The sequence below is a fragment of the Salvelinus namaycush genome, chromosome 21, assembly GCF_016432855.1.
Source record: "Salvelinus namaycush isolate Seneca chromosome 21, SaNama_1.0, whole genome shotgun sequence".
Taxonomy (NCBI): Eukaryota; Metazoa; Chordata; class Actinopteri; order Salmoniformes; family Salmonidae; genus Salvelinus; species Salvelinus namaycush.
Window position 1 is genome coordinate 48,123,158 of NC_052327.1, and position 12,124 is coordinate 48,135,281.

General features: G+C 44.3%; 1 protein-coding gene across 2 annotated transcripts in view; it reads right to left on the reverse strand.

Annotated features, from left to right (window-relative positions):
- LOC120066434 (ATP-dependent Clp protease ATP-binding subunit clpX-like, mitochondrial) overlaps positions 1–12,124 on the reverse strand; it is a 43,036-nt gene that overhangs the window by 8,567 nt on the left and 22,345 nt on the right. Inside the window, exons 7-10 of one of the 2 annotated variants that reach the window (XM_039017796.1) lie at positions 6,643–6,684; positions 2,968–3,144; positions 2,690–2,854; positions 788–876 (exon numbers count right to left, since the gene is read on the reverse strand). In XM_039017796.1, coding sequence (XP_038873724.1) covers positions 788–876; positions 2,690–2,854; positions 2,968–3,144; positions 6,643–6,684 — 473 coding nt within the window. The remainder of the gene's footprint in view (positions 1–787; positions 877–2,689; positions 2,855–2,967; positions 3,145–6,642; positions 6,685–12,124) is intronic. The other variant, XM_039017797.1, reaches the window with a different exon arrangement.

A 12,124-nucleotide genomic window follows, 5' to 3' on the forward strand; every position in this document is an offset into this window, starting at 1 on the left:
AGTTTACCAAACATTAGGAACACATTACTAATATTGTGTTGCACCCCCTTTTGCCCTCAATTCGTCAGGGCATGGGACTCCACAAGGTGTTAAAGCATTCCACAGGGATGCTGGCCCATGTTGACTCCAATGCTTCCCACAGTTGTGTCAAGTTGGCTGGATGTCCTTTGGGTGGTGGACCAGTCTTGATACACATGGGAAACTGTTGAGCATGAAAAACCCGGCAGCATTGCAGTTCTTGACACAACCCCGTTCAAAGGAACTTCAATCTTTTATCTTGCCCATTCACCCTCTGAATTGCACACACACACACACAATCCACGGGGGTGGCAGGTAGCCTAGTGGTTAGAGCGTTGGGCCAGTAACTGAAAGGTTGCTAGATCGAATCCCCGAGCTGACAAGGTAAAAATCTGTCGTTCTGCCCCTGAACAAGGCAGTTAACACACTGTTCCCCAGTAGGCCGTCATTGTAAATAAGAATTTGTTCTTAACTGACCTGCCTAGTTAAAATAAAAGGTTAAATAAAACAATTGTCTCAAAACTTTAAAAACTTTTTTTTAAAGTATTTAACCTGTCTCCTCCCCTTCATCTACACTGATTGAAGTGGAATTAACAAGTGACATCAATAAGGGATCATAGCTTTCACCTGGATTCACCTGGTCAGTCTATGTCATGGAAAGAGCAGGTGTTCTTAATGTTTTGTGTATGTCTGGACACTACTGTAAAATTGACCAAATGACTTTCCTAAGCTTGGGATAATAAAGTAGAGTGTTGTGTTGAGTACTGGCCTGCTGTACACCTTCTCCTCCTACGTCTCTGAGCTGGTGTATTCCAGGAACACTGCCAATCTTATCCACCTCATCCAGAAACACAATGCCTGGACAGGGAGACATTTACATTCAACTAAGGTAGGGAAATTTACTTTCAGTGCCTTCGTGAAAGTATTCATACCCCTTGACCTTATTCAACATGTTGTTGTGTTACAGCCTGAATTCAAAATGGTTTAAATACTTTTTCTTCTTCTCACTGATCTACCCCATAATGACAAAGTGAAAACATGTTTTTAGAAATCTTTGAATACTGCGCCCGGGTGGCGCAGTGGTCTAGGGCACTGCATCGCAGTGCTAGCTGCGCCACCAGAGTCTCTGGGTTCGCGCCCAGGCTGGGCTGGGTTCGCGCCCAGGCTCTGTCGCAGCCGGCCGCAACCGGGAGGTCCGTGGGGCGACGCACAATTGGCATAGCGTCGTCCGGGTTAGGGAGGGTTTGGCCGGTAGGGATATCCTTGTCTCAGTATGTAAAATGTAATATGTAATATGTAAAAATGTAAAATGTAATAAAATGTGTGCACTCTACTGTAAGTCGCTCTGGATAAGAGCGTCTGCTAAATGACTAAAATGTAAAATGTAAATATTGAAAATAAAATACAGAAATATCTAATTTACATAAGTATTCACACCCCTGATTCAATACATTTTAGAATCACATTTGGCAGTGATGACAGCTGTGAGGCTTTCTGGGTAAATCTCTAAGAGCTTTCCACACATGGATTGTACGATATTTACACATTATTTTTTAAATTCTTTAAACTCGGTGAAGTTGGTTGTTTATCATTGATAGACAGCGCTGTTCAAGTCTTGTCATATATTTTAAAACTGATTTAAGTCAAAACTAACTAGGCCATTCAATGTCATCTTGGGAAGCAACTCCACTGTCGATGTATTTTAAATTACTTTCCTGCTGAAAGGTGAACGTGTCTTCCAGTGTCTGTTGGAAAGCAGACTGAACCAGGTTTTCCTCAAGGATTTTGCCTGTGCTTAGCTCTATTCCATTTCTTTTAATCCTAAAAAATAAATAAAAAATCCCTCGTCCTTGCCAATGACACCCTCAGTTTTCTATCACAGCCATTGAACTCTGTAACTGTTTAAAAAAATTCACCATTGGTATCATGATTAAATCCCTGAGCGGTTTCCTTCCTCTCCGACAACTGAGTTAGGAAGGACGCCTGTATCTTTGTAATGACTGGGTGTATTGATACAGCATCCAAAGTGTAATTAATAACATCACCATGCTCAAAGGGATATTCAATGTTTACTTTAAAATTTTAACCAATCTACCAATAGATGCCCTTTCTTTGCGAGGCATTTGAAAACCTCCCTGGGTCTTTGTGGTTGAATCTGTGTTTGAAATTCACTGCTCGACTGCGGGACGTCAAAGATCACCTCAAAGTATGTGTGGGGTACAGAGACGAGGTAGTCCACTTTGACATTACGGGGCATTGTGGGTAGGCCAGTGACACAAAATCTAAATGTAATCCATTTTAAATTCAGGCTGTAACACAACAAAAAAGTCAAGGAGTGTGAACATCCTTCTTGAAGGCTCTTTAAATATCCCAGAAACACAATGTCTGTACACGGAAACCACATCTTTAGTGACATAGATGGTCATTATATTGAACAGATATACATTTTGTACAAATGTGATTAAGATCAATTTGCATAATAAGATTGCTTTGTTTATTTGAACCACAAGAGAATAGTGAATTCTCATCCGCAAAAAAAAATTTATAAAAAAAAAACGAATATATTCCCTGCATCAGACTACTCACAATTTACAAAGTACTGTACATGAAAAGCATTACAGAACTATTGAAATCCTGAATATGCAGAAAACAGTGTTTGTGAGCCACCCACCTTGCTGTGCTTTATCCACAGAGTAGTTGGCATCCTGCAGCAGCTTGGCGATAACAGACTCAATGTCCTCCCCCACATAGCCAGCCTGGGTCAGGGTGGTACAATCACAGATAGCAAAAGGTACATCTAGACACTTGGCCAGGGTCTGAGCCAACAATGTCTTGCCTGGGAAATATAGTGAGGAATATTTTTTGAATGGACATGAGACAAGAATATATTTCACATCATCAGTAAGTTGTTTTTGGACAAACAAACAAAACAAAAAATTGTTGACTAACCTGATCCGGTTGGGCCTAACAGCACGATGTTGCTCTTCTCCAGTTTGATGTCAGTGTGAGTGGAGTCTAACACGTCCCCGCCCCTCTTCTCCTGAGGAGCCTGCCGAGTGGCTTGCTGCTGCATGGAGGCTCCCAGAGCGTTGCCATGGGGACTGATCCCTGCTATCTGAAGGAGTTCTACAATGACAAATGTAAACAAAAACAGTCCTATTGTACATTTGGGTTCGGATTTGGCAGCAGGACCGTGGTGAATTCTAGCCTGGTGCCAGATCTGTTTGTGCTCTTGCTAAATATCAACTCCATTGTGGTGCTTGTCAAGCTCGTTTGGCATGACTGATTCCATAAGGAGTTGGCGAGAGGGCAGAAACACATTTCTGGCTAGGGAAAACACATTTTTGGGATTTCCCCATCTCTCATGGCAATGTCCAGGCACAAAAACATCACTTTTCCAAACAGGATATGCAATGTTGGTCTACTGTGACCTGGCAACTTGAGTCGTACTACACATCTCTACTGTATTACATTGTATTATAATGTACGCTCAGTGTACAAAACATTAAGAACACCTGCTTTTTCCATAACAGACTGACCAGGTGAAAGCTATGATCCCTTATTAACGTCACTAGTTAAATCCACTTAAAAATCCGTGTAGATGAAGGGGAGGAGACGGGTTAAAGAAGGATTTTTAAGCCTTGAGACATGGATTGTGTATGTGTGCCATTCAGAGGGTGAATGGGCAAGACAAATGATTGGCAGTGTATGGTAGTAGGTGCCAGGCACACCGGTTTGGGTCAAGAACTGCAACGCTGCTGGATTTTCCCACACTCAACAGTTTCCCGTGTGTATCAAGAATGGTCCACCACCCAAAAGACAGCCAGCCAACTTGACAACTGTGGGAAGCATTGAAGTCAACATTGGCCAGCATCCCTGTGGAACACTTTAGACACCTTGTGGAGTCCCATGCCCTGACGAATTGAGGGCAAAAGGGGGTGCAACACAATATTAGGAAGGTGTTGTGAGGGAAAGTGTTATGTTTGTGAATCAAATCAACGCTACTTTTCTAATAACCAATTAGATGGGTTCATGCAGGTGACTGACTCATCGTGTATGAAGGAATCCTCACTTGGCAGTACGCCCAGAATATTGCAATGGGAACAACCAAGGTATGTCAGTTTCAAGGTCTCAACTTGGGAGAGAGAGAGAGAGAGAGAGAGCCTCGTGAGGTATTGGTCAGTCACATGTGCGAGCCACCGGTAATTCATTAATTATGCTAAATCATGCAAATATATACGGCTATACACAGACGAGTTATAAGGCAACTTGTTGGGACTGCCCCAGCAGAGCTCCTGACAGTGTGCAGAGTTTGTTGAAACCTTTTTATTTTAACTAGGCAAGTCAGTTAAGAACAAAATTCTTATTTACAATGACGGCCTACCGGGGAACAGTGGGTTAACTGCCTTGTTCAGGGGAACAGTGTTAACTGCCTTGTTCAGGGGAACCGTGGGTTAACTGCCTTGTTCAGGGGAACAGTGGGTTAACTGCCTTGTTCAGGGGAACACTGGGTTAACTGCCTTGTTCAGGGGAACACTGGGTTAACTGCCTTGCTCAGGGGAACCGTGGGTTAACTGCCTTGCTCAGGGGAACCGTGGGTTAACTGCCTTGCTCAGGGGAACCGTGGGTTAACTGCCTTGTTCAGGGGAACACTGGGTTAACTGCCTTGCTCAGGGGAACCGTGGGTTAACTGCCTTGTTCAGGGGAACACTGGGTTAACTGCCTTGTTCAGGGGAACACTGGGTTAACTGCCTTGTTCAGGGGAACAGTGGGTTAACTGCCTTGTTCAGGGGAACACTGGGTTAACTGCCTTGTTCAGGGGAACAGTGGGTTAACTGCCTTGTTCAGGGGAACAGTGGGTTAACTGCCTTGTTCAGGGGAACAGTGGGTTAACTGCCTTGTTCAGGGGAACAGTGGGTTAACTGCCCTGTTCAGGGGAACAGTGGGTTAACTGCCCTGTTCAGGGGAACAGTGGGTTAACTGCCCTGTTCAGGGGAACAGTGGGTTAACTGCCCTGTTCAGGGGAACAGTGGGTTAACTGCCCTGTTCAGGGGAACAGTGGGTTAACTGCCCTGTTCAGGGGAACAGTGGGTTAACTGCCCTGTTCAGGGGAACAGTGGGTTAACTGCCCTGTTCAGGGGAACAGTGGGTTAACTGCCCTGTTCAGGGGAACAGTGGGTTAACTGCCCTGTTCAGGGGAACAGTGGGTTAACTGCCCTGTTCAGGGGAACAGTGGGTTAACTGCCCTGTTCAGGGGAACAGTGGGTTAACTGCCTTGTTCAGGGGAACAGTGGGTTAACTGCCTTGTTCAGGGGAACAGTGGGTTAACTGCCTTGTTCAGGGGAACAGTGGGTTAACTGCCTTGTTCAGGGGAACAGTGGGTTAACTGCCTTGTTCAGGGGAACAGTGGGTTAACTGCCTTGTTCAGGGGAACAGTGGGTTAACTGCCTTGTTCAGGGGAACAGTGGGTTAACTGCCTTGTTCAGGGGAACAGTGGGTTAACTGCCTTGTTCAGGGGAACAGTGGGTTAACTGCCTTGTTCAGGGGAACAGTGGGTTAACTGCCTTGTTCAGGGGAACAGTGGGTTAACTGCCTTGTTCAGGGGAACAGTGGGTTAACTGCCTTGTTCAGGGGAACAGTGGGTTAACTGCCCTGTTCAGGGGAACAGTGGGTTAACTGCCCTGTTCAGGGGAACAGTGGGTTAACTGCCCTGTTCAGGGGAACAGTGGGTTAACTGCCCTGTTCAGGGGAACAGTGGGTTAACTGCCCTGTTCAGGGGAACAGTGGGTTAACTGCCTTGTTCAGGGGAACAGTGGGTTAACTGCCTTGTTCAGGGGAACAGTGGGTTAACTGCCTTGTTCAGGGGGCAAAACGACAGATTTTTTTTACCTTGTCAGGTTCGGTGATTTGATCGGTTACTGGCCCAACGCTCTATCCACTAGGCTACCTGCCGCCCAGCTTGCTGATAACAAAGAGTGATTCATTTAAGATTGACGTCAGAGGTCCCTGGTGTTGAATTTCCACCGCAGTGTTCTTATTGTTTTGTACACGCCGTGTACAACACGTTTGTGTCTCGCGTTTTATCAGTTCTCCAGGCATAATATGACATAATCTAGGCTCTCTAGTTATAAATGTGAAGTATCAGTATCTGTGGTGCTGCGTCACTGCAATAGGTCAAAGTTCAAATCTAAAAATACATGTGCTCTGCTCTACTGGGAGCCAGTGTGTATTCAACATCCTTTCAAATACTTAATATGGGCTTCCTGTTTGGCTCAGTTGGTAGAGCATGGGGGCCGCCCCCACAGACGTGTCACATTTCTGTTTTAACCCGAAACTGCCACAACGGATTAAATTAGTCAAAGGATTAGTGATGATTAGTTGACTAATTGAAATCAGGTGTGAAAGTTTAGGATAAACTTTATTTTAAATTTAAACACACCCTAAAAACAATAAGTCATTAACAACAAGAGAAGTTAAATCTGTAAACTTCAGTATGTGTAATTCTTGAAAAAAATTTTTTATAATTATATACAAAACAGAATGCTCCAATCAAAAACGTGACATGTTTAAAAACCGCCAATGATAATCCAGCTATGGTAACAGAGGACCAATCAAATCACTTACTGGTGAATCTGTACTCATCCTCCCGCCTTCTCATCTCTAGCTCTACAGAGGATGACAAAGTACTCAAAATCAACATGATCACAGCCAGATTAACACATCATCACTACAGTTCTGCAAGGAGGAATCAGATTCCACTGTTGTTGTTTGTTTGTTTGTTTGTAAATCATCAGCTTGTTAATAAATCCATTATAAATCATCCATTTAAAAACAGTGAAATGTGGGTGTAAAAGTTAAATCATTGAACAAATGCCAAATTACACCAACGAGAGCACCTTGAGGTACCAGACAGGAACTGAACAGGTGTTTCAGCACATTCTAGAAAACAGTGTTGCCTACTGAAATTCTACTATTCAGGAAGTAAGCACACTTAAATTTTTATCCGGTCTACGTTTCCTGGAAACTGATGGCCCGGGGTGACAATTACAAACTTTTAAAACAAACAAAAGGCCTGTAGCTGACTGAACTCTGCTAACCTCGTGGTGTCAGAACTACTATAGCTAACAGACTACACTGACCTCGTGGTGTCAGAACTACTATAGCTAACAGACTACACTGACCTCGTGGTGTCAGAACTACTATAGCTAACAGACTACACTGACCTCGTGGTGTCAGACCTACTATAGCTAACAGACTACACTGACCTCGTGGTGTCAGAACTACTATAGCTAACAGACTACACTGACCTCGTGGTGTGAGAACTACTATAGTTAACAGACTACACTGACCTAGTGGTGTCAGAACTACTATAGCTAACAGACTACACTGACCTCGTGGTGTCAGAACTACTATAGCTAACAGACTACACTGACCTCGTGGTGTCAGAACTACTATAGCTAACAGACTACACTGACCTCGTGGTGTCAGAACTACTATAGCTAACAGACTACACTGACCTCGTGGTGTCAGAACTACTATAGCTAACAGACTACACTGACCTCGTGGTGTCAGAACTACTATAGCTAACAGACTACACTGACCTCGTGGTGTCAGAACTACTATAGCTAACAGACTACACTGACCTCGTGGTGTCAGAACTACTATAGCTAACAGTAGACTACACTGACCTAGTGGTGTCAGAACCACTATAGCTAACAGACTACACTGACCTCGTGGTGTCAGACCTACTATAGCTAACAGACTGCACTGACCTCGTGGTGTCAGAACTACTATAGCTAACAGACTACACTGACCTCGTGGTGTCAGAACTACTATAGCTAACAGACTACACTGACCTCGTGGTGTCAGAACTACTATAGCTAACAGACTACACTGACCTCGTGGTGTCAGAACTACTATAGCTAACAGACTACACTGACCTCGTGGTGTCAGAACCACTATAGCTAACAGACTACACTGACCTAGTGGTGTCAGAACCACTATAGCTAACAGACTACACTGACCTCGTGGTGTCAGACCTACTATAGCTAACAGACTGCACTGACCTCGTGGTGTCAGAACTACTATAGCTAACAGACTACACTGACCTCGTGGTGTCAGAACTACTATAGCTAACAGTAGACTACACTGACCTCGTGGTGTCAGAACTACTATAGCTAACAGACTACACTGACCTCGTGGTGTCAGAACTACTATAGCTAACAGACTACACTGACCTCGTGGTGTCAGAACTACTATAGCTAACAGACTACACTGACCTCGTGGTGTGAGAACTACTATAGTTAACAGACTACACTGACCTAGTGGTGTCAGAACTACTATAGCTAACAGACTACACTGACCTCGTGGTGTCAGAACTACTATAGCTAACAGTAGACTACACTGACCTCGTGGTGTCAGAACTACTATAGCTAACAGACTACACTGACCTCGTGGTGTCAGAACTACTATAGCTAACAGACTACACTGACCTCGTGGTGTCAGAACTACTATAGCTAACAGACTACACTGACCTCGTGGTGTCAGAACTACTATAGCTAACAGACTACACTGACCTCGTGGTGTCAGAACTACTATAGCTAACAGACTACACTGACCTCGTGGTGTCAGAACCACTATAGCTAACAGACTACACTGACCTAGTGGTGTCAGAACCACTATAGCTAACAGACTACACTGACCTCGTGGTGTCAGACCTACTATAGCTAACAGACTGCACTGACCTCGTGGTGTCAGAACTACTATAGCTAACAGACTACACTGACCTCGTGGTGTCAGAACTACTATAGCTAACAGACTACACTGACCTCGTGGTGTCAGAACTACTATAGCTAACAGACTACACTGACCTAGTGGTGTCAGAACTACTATAGCTAACAGACTACACTGACCTCGTGGTGTCAGACCTACTATAGCTAACAGACTACACTGACCTCGTGGTGTCAGAACTACTATAGTTAACAGACTACACTGACCTAGTGGTGTCAGAACTACTATAGCTAACAGACTACACTGACCTAGTGGTGTCAGACCTACTATAGCTAACAGTAGACTACACTGACCTCGTGGTCTCAGAACTACTATAGCTAACAGTAGACTACACTGACCTAGTGGTGTCAGACCTACTATAGCTAACAGTAGACTACACTGACCTAGTGGTGTCAGAACTACTATAGCTAACAGTAGACTACACTGACCTAGTGGTGTCAGAACTACTATAGCTAACAGTAGACTACACTGAGCTCGTGGTCTCAGAACTACTATAGCTAACAGACTACACTGACCTAGTGGTGTCAGAACTACTATAGCTAACAGTAGACTACACTGACCTAGTGGTGTCAGAACTACTATAGCTAACAGTAGACTACACTGACCTAGTGGTGTCAGAACTACTATAGCTAACAGTAGACTACACTGACCTAGTGGTGTCAGAACTACTATAGCTAACAGTAGACTACACTGACCTAGTGGTGTCAGAACCACTATAGCTAACAGTAGACTACACTGACCTCGTGGTGTCAGAACTACTATAGCTAACAGACTACACTGACCTCGTGGTGTGAGAACTACTATAGTTAACAGACTACACTGACCTAGTGGTGTCAGAACTACTATAGCTAACAGACTACACTGACCTCGTGGTGTCAGAACTACTATAGCTAACAGACTACACTGACCTCGTGGTGTCAGAACTACTATAGCTAACAGACTACACTGACCTCGTGGTGTCACAACTACTATAGCTAACAGACTACACTGACCTCGTGGTGTCAGAACTACTATAGCTAACAGACTACACTGACCTCGTGGTGTCAGAACTACTATAGCTAACAGACTACACTGACCTCGTGGTGTCAGAACTACTATAGCTAACAGACTACACTGACCTCGTGGTGTCAGAACCACTATAGCTAACAGACTACACTGACCTAGTGGTGTCAGAACCACTATAGCTAACAGACTACACTGACCTCGTGGTGTCAGACCTACTATAGCTAACAGACTGCACTGACCTCGTGGTGTCAGAACTACTATAGCTAACAGACTACACTGACCTCGTGGTGTCAGACCTACTATAGCTAACAGACTACACTGACCTCGTGGTGTCAGAACTACTATAGTTAACAGACTACACTGACCTAGTGGTGTCAGAACTACTATAGCTAACAGACTACACTGACCTAGTGGTGTCAGAACTACTATAGCTAACAGTAGACTACACTGACCTAGTGGTGTCAGAACTACTATAGCTAACAGTAGACTACACTGACCTCGTGGTCTCAGAACTACTATAGCTAACAGTAGACTACACTGACCTAGTGGTGTCAGAACTACTATAGCTAACAGACTACACTGAGCTCGTGGTCTCAGAACTACTATAGCTAACAGTAGACTACACTGACCTAGTGGTGTCAGAACTACTATAGCTAACAGTAGACTACACTGACCTAGTGGTGTCAGAACTACTATAGCTAACAGTAGACTACACTGACCTAGTGGTGTCAGAACTACTATAGCTAACAGTAGACTACACTGACCTAGTGGTGTCAGAACCACTATAGCTAACAGTAGACTACACTGACCTAGTGGTGTCAGAACTACTATAGCTAACAGTAGACTACACTGACCTCGTGGTCTCAGAACTACTATAGCTAACAGTAGACTACACTGACCTCGTGGTGTCAGAACTACTATAGCTAACAGACTACACTGACCTCGTGGTGTCAGAACTACTATAGCTAACAGACTACACTGACCTAGTGGTGTCAGAACTACTATAGCTAACAGTAGACTACACTGACCTCGTGGTGTCAGAACTACTATAGCTAACAGACTACACTGACCTCGTGGTGTCAGAACTACTATAGCTAACTGACTACACTGACCTAGTGGTGTCAGAACTACTATAGCTAACAGACTACACTGACCGCGAGGTGTCAGACCTACTATAGCTAACAGACTACACTGACCTCGTGGTCTCAGAACTACTATAGCTAACAGACTACACTGACCATGTGGTGTCAGAACTACTATAGCTAACAGACTACACTGACCTCGTGGTGTCAGAACTACTATAGCTAACAGACTACACTGACCTAGTGGTGTCAGAACTACTATAGCTAACAGACTACACTGACCTAGTGGTGTCAGAACTACTATAGCTAACAGACTACACTGACCTCGTGGTGTCAGAACTACTATAACTAACAGACTACACTGACCTAGTGGTGTCAGACCTACTATAGCTAACAGTAGACTACACTGACCTCGTGGTGTCAGAACTACTATAACTATCAGACTACACTGACCTAGTGGTGTCAGAACTACTATAGCTAACAGTAGACTACACTGACCTCGTGGTGTCAGAACTACTATAGCTAACAGTAGACTACACTGACCTAGTGGTGTCAGACCTACTATAGCTAACAGACTACACTGACCTCGTGGTGTCAGACCTACTATAGCTAACAGTAGACTACACTGACCTCGTGGTGTGAGAACTACTATAGCTAACAGACTACACTGACCTAGTGGTGTCAGACCTACTATAGCTAACAGACTACACTGACCTAGTGGTGTCAGAACTACTATAGCTAACAGACTACACTGACCTCGTGGTGTCAGAACTACTATAGCTAACAGACTACACTGACCTCGTGGTGTCAGACCTACTATAGCTAACAGTAGACTACACTGACCTCGTGGTGTCAGAACTACTATAGCTAACAGTAGACTACACTGACCTCGTGGTCTCAGAACTACTATAGCTAACAGACTACACTGACCTAGTGGTGTCAGAACTACTATAGCTAACAGTAGACTACACTGACCTCGTGGTGTCAGACCTACTATAGCTAACAGACTACACTGACCTCGTGGTGTCAGAACTACTATAGCTAACAGTAGACTACACTGACCTCGTGGTGTCAGACCTACTATAGCTAACAGACTACACTGACCTCGTGGTGTCAGACCTACTATAGCTAACAGTAGACTAAACTGACCTCGTGGTGTCAGAACTACTATAGCTAACAGACTACACTGACCTCGTGGTGTCAGACCTACTATAGCTAACAGACTACAC